Source organism: Sinohyriopsis cumingii, unplaced genomic scaffold (assembly GCF_028554795.1).
Source record: "Sinohyriopsis cumingii isolate HCF-2022 unplaced genomic scaffold, ASM2855479v2 utg000615l, whole genome shotgun sequence".
NCBI classification, from domain to species: domain Eukaryota; kingdom Metazoa; phylum Mollusca; class Bivalvia; order Unionida; family Unionidae; genus Sinohyriopsis; species Sinohyriopsis cumingii.
In genome coordinates this window covers 962550-979596 of record NW_028315917.1, presented here as the reverse complement: position 1 = coordinate 979596, position 17047 = coordinate 962550, and the positions used below count along the sequence as shown (strand labels likewise).

The 17047-nt window shown below is 35.7% G+C and overlaps 1 protein-coding gene and 1 long non-coding RNA gene across 4 annotated transcripts in view; one reads left to right on the top strand and one right to left on the bottom strand.

Annotated features, from left to right (window-relative positions):
- The window catches only part of LOC149773757 (uncharacterized), a 108653-nt gene extending 95226 nt beyond the window's left edge, over positions 1-13427 (bottom strand). The window contains exon 1 of the long non-coding RNA XR_016417292.1: positions 13339-13427. This is a non-coding gene — a long non-coding RNA (uncharacterized LOC149773757). The remainder of the gene's footprint in view (positions 1-13338) is intronic.
- The window catches only part of LOC149773756 (tetraspanin-9-like), a 100041-nt gene that overhangs the window by 30337 nt on the left and 52657 nt on the right, over positions 1-17047 (top strand). Inside the window, exons 1-2 of one of the 3 annotated variants that reach the window (XM_089946062.1) lie at positions 6681-6924; positions 8000-8107. In XM_089946062.1, coding sequence (XP_089802188.1) covers positions 8042-8107 — 66 coding nt within the window. In that variant the 5' untranslated portion in view covers positions 6681-6924; positions 8000-8041. Of the gene's footprint in view, positions 1-6680; positions 6925-6961; positions 7082-7999; positions 8108-17047 lie in introns of those variants that run through there. The other 2 variants (XM_089946063.1, XM_089946061.1) reach the window with 2 other exon arrangements.

Genomic DNA, 17047 nt, shown 5'->3' with positions numbered 1-17047 from the left:
CACATGACTGAGAGGGGGATACTGTTGTCTGCAATGCAGGATTACTTTGGGCATCAGTTTTTATTTGCATGGTCATTTTACATTTTCTTTTGGCTGGTACTGGGATTGTCTGTGTCTGAGCATCTGATACTGTTGATATTTGGGAGTCTGTCTGAATTGCTGTTTCACATGAGGTTACTTGCTCATTAACCTTTCCCTGTGCTGATTTAATAGCATGTAACTGTAGTTTTAATTCTTCGATTTGGGTCTCCAATTTCCTAATTGTTTTTTGATGTACACACATGAAGAAATCATTAAGGCTTAAGCCATCACTGCTGTGGTCATGATTTATGGAGTGTGTAATTGCCTGACACTCTGGAGGGGTGTTAATTTTATTGCCTGAGTCATTTAGGTCAAAGACTTTAGGAACTGTTTCATGTTTGGCACTACATCTAGTTACTGGTGTAGATGTCAGCATATAAATGCCTTTAGCATGGGTGTTCACATCCTGTCTACATTTACAGATAATATGATCTAACCATGTGAGACTGTTCAGCCCCTGTATATGTAAGACACATGTTGTTTTATACAGTGTAGCTGTCACAGTGTTTTTCTCTTGTGTTCTGTAGATAATACCATTTTGTACACTTGAACTACATGAAGTCATGCAAGGTTCTGAATCCAATATCTGTTTTACAAACTCAAACTTTTGTGGATCTATATTCACAGTGATACTGTATTTATTATGTTTGACCCTCAAGAATTCTGGAGTGTCAGCCATAATGGATAATTCCAGATCATCATCTGCACCATTGTTTTCATTTTTATTCTGAACATGACTTTCCTGCATGGGATTATCTGTGTGGCTCTGATCTTCAGGTATATCAGACATACTAAAGCCAGAAAATGATGCAGAAAAGGCTGAGCTGAGTGTGTTGAGTAAGGAACCCACAAGGCTGGTATTTAAATATGTTTCCATGATTCTGATATTTTCAGCTTGTTCATAGCAGTGATAGCAAAAGTATATCAGATCCTTATTTATGACTAGCACATATCCATAAACTTTTGAATGAAACTTGCATAATGTGTTTGAGTTGGTATCAACTGAAGTTCAGATATGGTAGGTGTAGATCAATTTCAAGTATATCCACTTTGGTAGCCATCTTGGATAGCCAAAAATCCTTTGTTCTGAACAGGTTTCCAAATTCACTTGAATACATGAACATGTGCACATAAAATTTCACTTACACTAACTTAATATTGTCATAAATCCACAGTATAAATGATGGCTACAGGTATTAGCATATTTAACACTAGTTTTTACACCAAGTTCATGGAGTTGAGTGGAGCTGTGTTAAGACCATATATACATGGCAGCCATCTTGTCCTTTCTCAGCAAACAGTATAGACAGTGTGAGTGAAACAAGCAATGTACTGGTACAGAGAATAGTATCATGCTACTTACTACCTAAAAAACAACAAAAATAATACAGCAATAAATGATATACTTGTGATAAAGATCACTGTCCATACTGTTAGCTGGAAAAAAAATGGAACGAATTGCATAGATTCCATTTCCACACAAAGCGCAGGTAGATTAGTGTATGTACTGTTCACATAGGCCGATAAATCAGCCCGGCAAGTCTGTGTTGATTCTGATGGACAATATATGGGTATGATGTCACCTGATTATTAAAATGTGCAATTTTGCTGAATGAAAATCTTTACGGAACACACCTGTGTACAGTTTAAACACGTACTATTATTTGGTGACAGTCCTATCTATCGCAAAATTCGAAATCCCACCTGACAAAGAGTTGTGTTATTCCACTTGGATTTAAAAGTCATCAAACATAGGATTTGATCCTGAAATAGTATGTACATATTGCCAAAAGAACCCTTCAGCCATTGGTATCTCAGCAGCCACGAAAAATACCAGTAAGTGTATAAACTAAAGTGGCAACAGATTTTTTTGCAGGTTTTAATGAACAGTGATATTGGCCTCTAAACCTTCAGTCTGTATTATTATAGGTGAGAGGTTGATTTACCGGCCTACAGTTCACGTAGAGCGACAGCAGTAGAGTCATATCTACATAATGCTTCGGCAGATAAGGGTCAATAATGTTCGCTAAAATTCATGAATCTAAAGACTTGCATAGAGCCATAGCCACATAATAGAATGGTAAATTATTGTCTATACAGTTCTTTAATAATCCAAAATAGAACGAACAGCGTAGATCCATACCTGCATAATCCAAGGCAGATCATATCATTGTCTATACTGTTTGCTGGTAATCATAAATAGAACGAGCATCATCTATATCTGTATAATGCGCTAGTAGGCGAAGGTCTGTTTTGTGTGTGTGATTGGTTTTTTAACGTAGCTTTACAAAATTTTCGGTCATATCGCTACAGTTGCCACAGACATGTAGCATGATGTCCCACCCAGTTACATTATCCTGACACCAGACCAACCAGTCCTAACGCTAACCTCTTAATGCTGAGCGCCAAGTGAGGCAGCTGTTAGTACCATTTTTATAAGTCACTGATATGGCTCAGCCGGGGTCGGAACCCATGACCCACTGCGTTCGAGGCGAACACTATGGCCACTAGGCCACCGGAGTGGTCCAGTATGTTTTGGTCATTAGTAATAATGAATGAAATGAACTGCGTAGAAATGGATGACGAGGCTAACTTTGTACTTTATGAGACAACCGGTTATTAAAATTAATGTGATTAAAACCCAAATGCTGCCTTTATGTGCAAAATGTCGTACAGGCCGAAATCATCTAAGTACTACTGAATTTTTAAATATATTGGTCCTAAAAATCTATGAGTGCTATTAAAACAAGATAATATTGATGTTTCATCACATTGTGAGCCATTTATTTTCTCCCTCGAACTGAGAAACCTGTCCATTTTTCATATGTATACAAATTAATCTGATGTTGGTAGGTGTTATGGGGTGGTACTGGTTGTGGTGGTTATCAATCTCCCAAGGGTGATCGACCTCAGTGTTATAGCCTAGATGAATAATAAAAATATAAAATTAATGGATGGAATAAATGGAGACTGAACAGAGATATAGAATAGAACAACACAAGCCCCTGTGTTCAGAATATAACAATTTTTAATTATCTAGATCAACAAAATAAAATTGTACAAAACACTTGAAGGATAGACTTCTACTTGAAAATAATTACCAAAAATTATTTTTAAAAATGCAGATTAGAAGTTCAGTTTACATAGATATTACAAATTTCATAATAAGACTGAGTGAGCATTTCAGACCTAATTTTCTGTCATACCTGCATAACATTATTACTGGTTGAGGATCTCCAGATTCAACACAGGTTAGGGTTGATTTATTCCCTCTGGCTTGTCACAAGTTGCTTCCTACAGAGCTCTTTCTCTCTCTCTCTCTCTCTCTCTCTCTCTCTCGCGCATCCTTACTGGTCATTAATTGCTATACGGATCATCTCTTTTACAGTCTGTGGAGCTGTTTCCTTTAAAAACAAAGATAGCCCTTTACCTCATACAAGCATCTTTAGACGCCTCTACTCCATTCGCATGGAAGCGCCTTTTGACGCCTCTGCAAGATTCGCATAGAAGCGCCTTTTGACGCCTGCTGTAAACATCAGCCATTTTGAGCTAGTTTTCGTAGCGCCACCTTCGGGGAAAACCCCCCTATTACATACTACATTCATTTCTGCGAATGACAATTACGTCAGATCACGTGGTCGCTATTCATGCACTGGTTGATATCTGCTATTTAAAGTAACTGGGTCGTAATATCCACTCTCCAAAATGGCAGCCTCGGATTTCATTCAGTACGTACGAAGTTTTCACGATTAGAATAACAACCACGAAAGATTCAATAAATTAGGTAAAGGCTCTGATATTAATGTAGGCAGCAATTAGTTTTTATAAATTATCAAATTCAGATGACTTAGTGAAATAGACGCACACGAAAACCTTGTAAATTTCGAGTATCGGAAATGGCAGCTACGGTTGGTCACGCGGCCTCACGGACATGACGGTGAACGAGTTCTCTCAAGATTTTGAAGCACATAAAAAAATTCTTCTGTGGAAAATAATTACACAGCTATAACAATCAGACATTACTCTTAAATTTGTCCACATATAATATATGTGTACCAAAAATGTAAAATGGTTAAAATTGTTGTTAAACGTAACATACACTAAATTGCTTAACAGTTCACAGGCAGGATTTCATTCAGTACTTACGAAGTTTTCACGAGTAGAATCACAACCACGAAAGATTCAGTAACTAAGGTAAAGGCTCTGATATTTATGTAAGCAGCAATTAGTTTTTATTGATTATCAAATTCAGATGACTTAGTGATGTAGACGCAGACGAAAAACATGTAAATTTCGAGTATGGGAAATGGCAGCTACGGTCGGTCACGCGGCCTCACGGACATGACGGTGAACGAGTTCTCTCATGATTTTGAAGCACATAGAATATTCTTCCGTGAAAAATAAGTACACAGCTATATCAATCGGACTTTACTCTTCAATTTTTCCATATATAATAGATGTCTACCTAAAACGTAAAATGGTTAAAACTGCTGTTAAACGTTAACACCACTACATTGCTTAACAATTCACAGGCATGCCTATGCGGATGCGGTCTGCTAGGTAACAGGTGTTCTATTTATAGCTTGCTGCACTTTGTCACTATGCTCTATGAGGTAAAGGGATAAGCAACCCAACTATTCCGTTCAGCCCATTGCTTCTTGTACAGAATACTTACTCCTCTCTCGTTACTTCAGATTTTAGACATTTTGAATTGGAATAGACGCTAAGTGATATGGTGGTTTCAGACAAAGATGTTTGCATTACGAAGACACTGTCATATTTGCCTGCATAAATGATCTATTTACATTGACCTTAACATAGTACAGGTAACTTAATGTACTGGTATTCGTCTACAGATCTGGTTACAGTTACTAATTGATGGAAAGCATAGTCTGGTTTCGCTTCATGCAGTAAACCCCCTGCAGTGTGAACTATTGATCACAATTTTGGCTCTTTTTACATACATGTACACATACTGTCGACAATTAAAATAGCCATATAGTCCTTATTACTGTCCCAGTTATAATACACCGATTTGTAGGTTAAGAGAATAGTTATACAAATGAATCAAACAAAATTCACTTCTTGTACTAACTACATTATTTGCTGTCTTACAATTCAGTGGCTCAAACATCCTATACACCTAGTAAGTTCATTAGATACATGATTCATAAGAAAATACATACAAAGAAATTCAGACAATCATCTCAAGACTCGTATCAAGAAAATAATGTATGGAATTCTTAAGATAAATGATTTATATAATAATCATGTCAAATAAATTCAGACAATTATCTTAACACTTATATAAACAAAAAGAAATTGCAGGAAATTAGGATACAGCTTGTGCTTTCAAGATTTTCTTGCTTTCCACATAATAGAGTCTTTTTACTCTTTGGTTCCAGGTCTGTCAAAGACTTTGAACCCCATCCCATAGTTTTATGAGAAAGAACTTCCTTCTACTCTTGGAATCAAGATTTCTTGTCTTCTGCAGAAAAAAAATTGACTAATTTTGCAGTGTAGGAGATTTATAAAACGGGAAACTAAGGATGCAAACACAACCCAAGCTATTCCTTATCTGATTGGAATTTAAGGTTGTATAAACTGCCTTTATTAACACATGCTACTCCAGGATTTGGAAACTTTCACATTCCTTCCACTTTCCTTAACTGATTTCTGCAAAGTTTAAACTTATGACAAATGTTTCAAAAAGTACAGCTGCGGTTTCTGCAACATTTCAACCCTTGGCATTTTTCTAAACAAAGCCAATTCACCTCTTGACTAGCTAGCCTGACATTTATCAATCAGAATTAGAATCAATCAGTCCCATATCCTTACACCACTCATTGATTTAATTCCATGCCAAATCATATACATCAACTTAAGATGGCTATGCATCACAGTGACATCTGCAAAATTCACACTTACAATTGGCAACATACGTGGGCCAGTCAATTTCAGTCGAAAGTTAGGACACAAGATTTGATTACATCACTTGTAATCATAAGAATCCGACACCACACTATGTTGGATACAGCAGGTAATCCTTATGTTTTACGCTATTCTCATTTTGACATGAGGAACTACTTGGCCCATCATTTATGAGTATTTTTCTTCAAAGGCATAACAGATTTATGCTACTTTTTTTTGCAAGTCTGTGTCGTATGCTTAACCGATTCAGCCCCCATCCCGTCTGTAGACATGATGAGGCTGTACCCTACTTCAAAGCTCTGCAGCATCAAGGTCATTTAAGACACACCAACGTGGGTGGTATAATAAGAAAGCAGACAGATATAGCTCTAAAATGATATCAAATAATCTGGAAGTTCTAGTTGCACTACAAAATACAGAGAGCAAAACCTCATTTTTTGGACCCGGTTTTTTTTTTCACCCAAAATTAGCTCGAGATTGTAATGCTATTTTGGGTCTGGATGTTAGACCTTTTGGCCGCAGATCTAAGGCATACCAGTCTTAACTGCACACAGACAGGAGAACCTTTGCACAAACTAGGATAAGGTGGGCATTTGGAACAAATTGCGGTCTCCATACGAAAATGATGGATCCATTAAGCAAAAAAAAAAAAAAAAAAAAAAGAACTCCAACTTTTACCCTTCTGCTCATGCGCAAGCAAAATAACCAATGGAAAATGATGTTTCTAATACAACTAGGCATTATTCTCATGGAAAATCTGTTGAAAACCGCTGTATTACGATGTATTAAGAAATAGCCCCCCAAATGTCTTTCCTACGCACATTTCAGGCAAAAACGACAAAAACTTCTGGGGCCAAATGAGTTAACAGTTAATATGGAAATCCACAGCAGCTGGGTTTACGTTCAAGCCAGGTTCACCCTTCTAAGTATTCCAGCATCCCAGCTGATCACCAATATTCACCTGGGACTTATTTTTATCTAATGCACATATGTGTTTTCTTTTCAGATTTGCTTTTTAATAAAAGTGGACGTGCCATTCTTCATTGCCTCAGATAAATTTGTCTGCCAGGTGCAAATGTTATTGTTATTAGATTAGTCACTAACGGAATTTGTTGAACGTATCAGTACTTTTGGAACACTCCAGAGAAAGAACAAAATAACAGCAACATTGGGGACTGAATTGAGAGATACCACCTTAAACATATTTGATCATCGTTTAAACCTAACGTGATTTTTTCAAAGAACAAATTATATCAGATAGGTTGGGGTTTTTTTTAAACAACTCATTTCCTTCCTTCCTTTTAAACTTAGATTGGAAAAATAGTGAAATTTATGAAAAACAGCTGCATTTGGTCTTTAAAAGCTATTTCTACATGTTAATATGTTGATCTGGTAGAGATCATGTAATGGTTCCTTGTGGATTCCCTGCCCTTTTTATTATTTATTTATTTATTTATTTATTTAAATATTAATCAATAAGTTTTTTTTGCACTGGAGAGTGATTATTAGCAGTGATGTTTTCAAATTGTTGTTTTTCACTTTTTAGCAATGTGAAAGTTTTAATTTGATTCATGAAGTAAATTGGCCCATCTGTGTGCACACCTTCTGCAGGAATTACTTGTTCAGCACTTCACAAATTGTTCATCTTTGCTTTGGTTTTTGTGGGTTTAATGCCATTTTTCAGCCACTGATAGCAAGCTATGGTGGCCAGTATAACTAATTAAGAATGAACCTGGGAGGACCACCAACCCACAGGAAGCCTGCACGCAAACTTTCTCACATATATTGGACAATCTCAGGATTTGAACCCACACAGACAAAGTTGAGATGGCAGTGATCAGTAAATGTGAGCGCCATGTTGATAAATGCATGTTCATGTGTGTCAAATGATTTTATAATTAATATGCACTACATTGCCCAAAAATTCTTCCTTCATATAACTTCATTTACACATTTCATTTATATGACAACACATTTCATTTTTCAGACCAGAAACTTTATGCTGCAATATTTTAGATAAACATCAATCATGGCTTTGAATTGTGGAGGAAAGTGCTCCATGTTTTTCCTGATCTTGATCAATACGATTTTTCTGGTAAGTAGATTTTTTATTTTCATGCACCATTGCCACTAAGTATTGTCTCTCTTATCTGACAATATACTTAAGTTTTGTATACTGTCTCTATGTTGATATCTTATGAGGATTGTCAGGCTGAATTGGAGTTAGCGAAGACACTTAACACAAGTACGTGATTGTGATGTTTATTTGTTATGTAAATTAATAATAAATGACAGACACCCTAGCTTGCACATTTACTTCCACCCCTCAAATAAACAGTAACTGAAACCAAATTGGTATCTTTCCTCATTGGATATGACTAAAACATTTCTTTTAAAAAAATAAAAAATGACATTGCTTGTCAAAGGATATGATCAACGCACCAATCTTATTAGCAGATGTGATTTGTATTTTTAGAATTGATCAAAAGATATGATTGATGTATGGATTTATCAATAAATGTAAGCAGTGTGTGGAATTATTAACAAATATGATCAGTGTGTTATTCATTGACATGTTTGATGGTACATTAGATTGTCACGTATAACAACATTACCTCTTAGGTTCAAAACCTGATACATATATTCCATCAACAACCACACTTTCCAGATTGCCAAAGGATCCATGAACATTTCTATCCTGCAAACCTGTTGGTCCATAATCTTCAGCCCCACAAAATGAGTTAACCAATGTCATCCTACAAACCAGTGTTACCACTGACTACAGTATTTAGGTTATACAAACCCAAAACGATTGATGACTTCCCATAATAGCTAAATATACCATCAATGAAATACGTTAGTTTATATCAAAACATAATTCAATTCAACTTGTTTGTTCAGCTATAAAAATTGTCTAATCTAAACCAGACTATTCTATCCAATAATATGGTTTTATAGAGCATAGCTACGACTTTATAGAACTTTCAGAATACATTTTCACATCTCGCTGCTGTTGAAGATTGCTTTCATAAATTATACAGCTTCTTGATAAGACTAATCTATATCATGACGATATTTACAAATTTAGCACTATGAGTATTATGGTCGTGGTCAGATCTACATTCATTTATAATTAAAGGTATTCTCGTACACAATTTTGTGACAGTACCTCCCACCTTTAAAAAAGAGTGGAAATGCTTTCAGCTACTCACAGAATGTGAGCAATACATACACACATGCTTCAGATTTCCTTTTTTCTGTTCATTGGTTTTAATATTTTGCATACTTAAGACTTGACTTGTGGGTTTGTTGTGTGCCAACTGAAACAGGGTCTTCTATCTTTTGCACAAGTGGAAAACATATTGGTAGGTTGTTTAGACTTTTTCATCAGCGACATCACACGACCATGTTCAAGCGGAATCCGCTTAGGACCATGAATTTTCCTATTGTATAATAACTCAAATGGCAAAAAAACCCAAGCTTTTTTGTGGTACATAGCTTATGCAAACAAATTCGCATTTAATTATCAGTTCAGATCTTTTGGTTAGTCCATAAAATTTCTCAAACCAAACCATCATACATGCAGTGAGATCAACCTACCAATTTTCATCACAAGTTCTGAGGTAAATTGGGCCCCATAACCCTTTACCTCATGCAAGCATCTTTGGACGCCTCTACACCATTCGCATGGAAGCGCCTTTTGACGCCTCAAGTCGCATGGAAGCGCCTTTTGATGTCGGCTATAAACATCAGCCATTTTTAGCCGGTTTTCGTAGCGCCACCTTCAGGGAAAACCCCCATTACATTCATTTCTGCGAATGACAGTTACGTCAGATCATGTGGTCACTGTTTATGCACTGCTTGATATCTGCTATTTAAAGTAACTGGGTCGTAATCTCCACTCTCCAAAATGGCTGTCGCAGATTTCATTCAGTACTTAACGAAGTTTTCACGATTAGAATCACAACTATCAAAGATTCAATAACCAGGTAAAGGCTCTGATATTGATGTAGGCAGCAATTAGTTTTTATAAATTATCAAATTCAGATGACTTAGTGATGTAGACACAGACGAAAAACTTGTAAATTTCAAGTATGAGAAATGGCATCTACGGTTGGTCACGCGGCCTCACTGACATGACTGTGAACGAATTCTCTCAAGATTTTAAAGCACATAAAAAATTCTTCCGTGATAAATAATTACACAGCTATAACAACCGGACTTTACTCTTAAATTTTTCCACATATAATATATGTGTACCAAAAATGTAAAACGGTTAAAATTGCTGTTAAACATAACATACACTACATTGCTTAACAGTTCACTCGCAGGCCTATGTGTATGGGGTTGGCTAGGTAACAGGTGTTCTATTTATAGCGTGCTGCACTTTGTAACTATGCTCTATGAGGTAAATGGATAATCAGTGAGAACCTCCTTAAGCACCACTATTTTGCTGAACATGTTCACAAGTGCTTTTACCTCGCGTTCGATTTAAATAATTAGCAGTGCTCAGGCTTCTGGGTATATAAGTATGTAATCCACCAGGTGAGAGTATGTCTGCTTTTGTTCCGGTTTGTGACAGAAAATATGGGTCCCACAGTATCGATGGCTACCCTTTGGCAAAACACGACTGTGGTTATTGTTTCATTTGACATAGTCTTCTGGTAAACGTTGACCCATTGTCAAAGTCATGCTATGTGGCTATTCATATTAAGTCAGTAAAATTTGACCAAGACTATTGTTTTTGGGTTGTTTTTTTTTTTCAACATCAAAATAACCCGCCATATTGGACTTACACATTACTCAGAGTATATGGGACCTAAATTTCAGGGGAATAGCAAGTTGTACGAATTTTCTCCATCCAACATGGTAAATTTTCTGTATATTAGTCCTGTCATAAGTAACCATTTCAAGTTTCTTCTGTCCTTACAAAGATCCACTGTGCCAGAAACAGCATCATGCCCTTGCTACCACAAAAATTCATCATGCAAGAGATTTGACACAGCTTCAAGAACTTTAATTTGCACAGCAGCTGTTTCTCCGATTGTACCTGTGACCTAGTTTTGAAGGTTGTACAATGGAAAAATAAAAGGTGACATATTGAAGCTTTGACAGTTCTGGTCAGAAAAGCTGTCTTGTCTCTTAGGAAGAAAGAACAGTAAATCATTGATCTAATAACATGCACAGTGACTTTTAACCAAACAATTGGTTAACCCTAGGATGACTTTGCTTTTTACAACAACACCCATACATCCGGCGTTGCATAAATCTCTCACTTTTAGGCCGTTGGCAGTGCCACATTAGCTATCAGTACACTCTTCTCAGGAAAAAGTCAAGTGCCACTTGCCTGAATATCATGACTGATCTGTGCATGTTCTGCAGACTTGTATCCTATACTCTTGTTATTCCTTCCCGAATTATCACACGGAAAGTCTTAACACGTATTGTCTCCTGATCACTACCTGCTTTCATTTGCAACCTTTACATTTTTGACAACCCTTTTTGGTTTAGATAATTGAATGAGATGTGTCCTCATTCCTCACAAGTATAACACTGCTTGTCACTGACCAACACCCGTCCCATACTTAAATCTTCCATTTTTGTTATTACCATTTATTTGGGGTTCACTGGGTCTCTTGTCCTTAGACTTATAATGTGGCTTATTTGTCTTTAAGAATATATTCTGGGTGCTCCATGAGATCTGGCGAAATAGTCTGCTTTTGTAGACCTGTTAAAGATGTTCCTGGTGATTTTGTCCCCCATTCAAATAAGAAAAACCAACTATTACAAGTTTTTAACATCACTGGTCTTTGAGTAGAATGTTTGTGAGACCCTCCACTGAATTTTGCAACTTACCAAACCCAAGCCATCATTGTTAATAATTCCCAGCCTTAAAAGTCTGTAAGTGTGGTTCTAGACGTTTGGATGATTTTATATGCTTTATACACAATAGATACAATTTTTAGATATTCAGATATTTAGAAACCTCAAGAATTAAAACGTAAACATATGGCAAAAATATTTTACATATGTAGCTGCAATTCTATTGGTTGAGCAACCTAATTGTTTTAGAGACCAACCAAATTTTACATTTATTTATATCTTCATTTTATCCTGGAATAGTAAAGACTGCAAAAGACTGCAAATTTACTATCAGCAAATAAACCGTAGTACCCCCCCCCCCTCCTGCCATGATGATGATAGCAGCTAATACTGGTTTGTTTTACTGCCCATCTTGTATGTACCATCCAGTGCCCTACCATTAGCTCCTTGTAAGGCATTATAAAGTTCTGCATCTTAGCATGCTTTTTTTATTAAATTTTAGTTTGTTCTTTTAATTTAGATTTGAACCTAGAATATTAAGTAACCTAGCCTTTTGTCATCCTTCCGAATTAATTCCTAAACAGTTATTTTTAGTTACCTAAATATTAAATTCACTTTTAATTACATGTACTGCCTTTATACAAAAAAAAAAACCACTTTGCATGCTTGCATTTTAATCTATGTACTGTGTGTTTTGTCTTCATCTGACGAACTGAATGAATGATTCCTGTATCTCAGATTTACTGTATTTAAACTTCTGAAATCTAGTAGCTCATTTGGTTCAGATCCATTTAGGTGTGTCTTTCTCATTGTGTCATAATTTAATGTGATGTTTGTGGTGAGACACAAATACACATGCAGCAATTTACCATTTAATGATGTGCTGGGATTTTTTCTTAGTTTGTAATAATTTAATTTTACTTTCTCCAGGGTCCTGTCTTCTAACTCTGTAGATTCTAACAATGCTTGTTTCTTTCTGTCTTACCTTCTTTCCGTAAAATGTCGTACCTGTGCTATTCAATTGCTTTCTGCTTTCCTTCTCCCACCCTTTACTTTATTTCTCTGCCTACTTTTCTTACTCTATCTTATTTTCTAATTGTATTTTCTCCTTCACAATGCTGTCTTCCCAGATTCACTTCTTTCCTTCTTTTGTCTGTTTTTATAATTTATTATATCTTTTCTCTCTTAAGCTCACTCTTTTAATGTCTGATTCTTCTTCTGAGCATGTTCCTCCTGAACCAGTTTTCTCATGAAGTCCCTCTTATCACCAAACAGCTTTTCCATCTTTCAACATCTTTAGTGACAACATGATTAATACTGATGATAAAATCACCAATTCCAAGTACACTACAACTCATTGTGAAATGTACAATTATGGAAATAACATGCAAGTCAGCTATATCTAACTACTAAGACAGCATCAAAATAAAAATAATAAATATAATATATGAATATATGACAAATGAAGGGACAAGGAAAACTATAAGTGAAATATAAACTCACCCACCAGTATCCTCTCTTGTCAGGAGGGTCACAGCCTGAAAAAGACACGTAAAATACTGTAAAGAAGTTAAGACCTATATAACCAATTATAGCACAGGACAGTGACATCTACGGATGTCCAATCAGTGGCCAATCATTAATTGTGTACTGATAAAAATAGGGAGATAGCATATATAATTGTCTCGAAGATCACGGCTCTGCATCACTGTAACATCAGTGAAACAAATATTCAAAGCAACTTATTTGCCCAAGAAAGTGTGTTGTCAACAGTGGATGTTGATGTAAACAGTATGGTGGCTGTTTATGTAAACAATATGGTGGCTGTTAAACAGTTACAGTCTCGCAGCTGTCCCATACCAAGTTGGTGCTGATTACTGTATATTTGTATGGGATAGTCCAAATTAGAATAAAGTTTGTTAGGGCTTTGTGTGGAGGAATAAATAGCAATATGTCGAGTTTTCCAAATTTGAGAATTTTCAGCAGGAATATACCATGTGTTGATAAGAAATTGCTCTGACACTATCGCGTGTTGATATGCTATAACATGGCCATCCCATTCAGTAACAACTTAAAAGTTCCACTAAATCGAGCTTAAACTATATATTAGCTAAGTTTATCAACGAGTCTGTCATGTGCAGAGCCTTTTCTTATATTGGATGATACATTGTATCATCGGGAGTGAGAACTGTACTAGCGTGAAAGGGACCAACCATTCATTTTACGGGGGAGAGTGGTGAGTGTTGACTCCAGCATATTCCTTCCTTGCCTATCATTTTAAAAAAATAAACAAATCACAATATTTATATCGCATTATATATTTCATTTTGCTCTGCTTCTCTCTCTCTTTCTCTCTCAAAAATCAAGTTGAAAAAGAAATGGATGAGAGAGATTCACTTCTTAATTTAACCCACTCTTATGACAGCAGTGTGAAATGTATGTGACTTTGGAATCTAATAATCAAGACCTTCATCTAATATTTTGAACTTTTGACCTGGTAGAAATCTTTGTTTTTTTCCTCATCAGTTCGTTTTGTTTTGTTTTAACAGAGCTAATTTCTGTGGTAGGCCAATGAACATAAGCTTGATCTCTTTTTCTTTCCCCCTCAAATGTTTGACAACGTAGAAGTTAAGATATGTTAAGATTGTTGCTGACAAATTTAATTTCAAATATTTTTGGTAAGCAGCAATTATTAATTATCATTGAAAACCTTAGAACTCTTGCTCAATAATTTATAATCAATGAGAATTAATATTTATGCTAAGTTTTGGTAATAATGACTTTCAGGCCTCTCAAATATATAGCTTCACTCTAAAGAATACCTGATAACCAATATCACTATCGTACATGTGTACCGGACACAATAGCTCCCCAGTGTTTAAACTCCATCTTAGTTTGTTTCAACTGTTGTTTATTTCTGCCTCACATGGCGGTAAAGATCAAAGACTTAATTTGGTAGCACACTGGCATTTTTTGGCTGTTTCATTACCGTATGTAACCATATGTAACCGAAAATTGGTACACTACTCTTGTGTCGCAAGAAGACCCAAACTAATGGCTGTGATAATATTGCTTTATCTGATGATACTGCATTCAAATCATTCAGATGTAGACACTAGAATGTAAAAGAATTAAATACGTCTGTTTGGTAGGCCACTGACAGTTGTGGAAATGAAGACAGAATGACTGTATTTGATGGAAAAGTATTCACTATATTCAATTTTATTGGTCAAAAATTACTTGTCCAGCCATTTCTCTATTTGGTTGCTATGGAAACCATGAACATGTATCAGTCTCACCGACATTTTTAGTGTTTGCAATCTGTATGCATATATGCATCACTTTATACAATTTCACAGCAATCTGTTTATAAATACTAGTTTTGTAATTGTTATATGGATTTGGCCCAAAAAGTCTGTATTGTTCTAAAGCAGTTAGAAACAAATCAGCACTGGTTTCAACCTGGTCATCCCAAAACAACACAGCACTACCAGGGTTAATGACTAACAAATCTCTAACAGTCCTATAATGTTAAATTCCAGGAAGATCTGAAACAGATTCCATGGAATACAGTCCAAATCTTTGAAGATTTTGATGATCTTTTTTTAGATTCATGGACAGATCTGTTCATGAGTATACCGAACAAACATGCCCCTTTAAAAACACAGAATAAAGAAGGACCACCAGCCAGGCTGGATCTCCCCAGATATTTCAGAAGCAATAAAACAAAGAGACCGACTAAAATCAGTAGGAAATCAAACTGAATATAGAGTTTGGAGGAATAAAGTTAATAAAATGATACATCAAGCCAAACAAGCGCATTATAAAATAAGTGCTGGATAAAAACCCAAATAACCTGAAAGCTATCTGGAAAGTGTTTACAGAGTTTGGTGCAGGAAAATGTAAGAGAAAAACTGAAATTGTATCCCTAATCATGACAGCATTTATACCAATAATCCAACTGACATCTCAAATATTTTTAATGACAATTTCGTTCAAATTGCTGAAAATCTTAAAGAACCCAGAATATCGTCTGTTCATCTTGAACTCGCACATTTTTGTGCTAAAAAACTACCAAACAATATAAAGTTTGAAATTCCTGAAATGAGTCCCGTATTTGTGTTGAAATATATATAAAAAATGAATGATTGTAAAGCTACAGGACCTGATATGATTGGACCAAGGCTACTAAAGGTAGCTGTTAGTACGATTTTTGTAAGTCTTTGGTATGACTTAGCCGGGGGGCTCAAATTATCAAATAGAACCTGGAGTTTGTCGCTATCTAGCCTTGCTTGTTTTTGCTGTGTTGTAACTAGCAGCACCTGCAACTGTAGAGAGCATAACTTTCATTTGCAATGAAAGTATTGGGTCTAATAAATTTCCACAAACATGGAAAACTGCCACGGTTACACCATTACATAAAGCGGGAGCAAAAGATGATGTAAATAACTACAGACCCATCTCTATCCTTTCTTGTCTTTCCAAATTACTAGAAAAACATGTATATAATTCTTTTCTCAGCTACTTGAACTTATGATCTTGTTCATGATAATCATTCTGGCTTTCGACAGAATCACTCCTGTGAAACTGCCCTTGTATCTTTGATTGATAAATGGCTGAAAGCATTAGATCAAGGAGAAATGGTAGGCGCTATTATGGTTGATTTTCGTAAAGCTTTTGATCTTGCAGACCATGAAATTTTGCTTGAAATACTAATCTATCAATACAGTGACAACTCCCTAAACTGGTTTACTTCTTACTTAACCAATTATAAGAGTGCAAAAGTTATCTTTAAATGGTCAACATTCTCAAAGTAAAATATTAACTGTGGAGTACCACAGGGCTCTATCCTTGGTCCTCTTTTATTCATTCTATCAACGATTTACCTCTTAAGGTTGGTACTTCAATTTCTTCCACTCAGACCTCTATGCAGATGATACTACACTGTCTGAGATGGATAAAACAAAAACGGTACTGTACTTTAAAAAAACTTACAAGATACTCTCAGACTTAAAGTATGGTGCAAGGAAAACAATATGATCATAAATAATATTAAAAAAATGAAAGCCCTACTAGTTACAACACAGCAAAAACAAGCAAGGTTTTTATAAATTCCATACTTGACTGTCATTTAAAAAAATAAAATAATATTCCAGTGTTTGCCAAAATATATACAAGTCCATGTTACCTCTAACCCTTTTCAGGGCCTTAA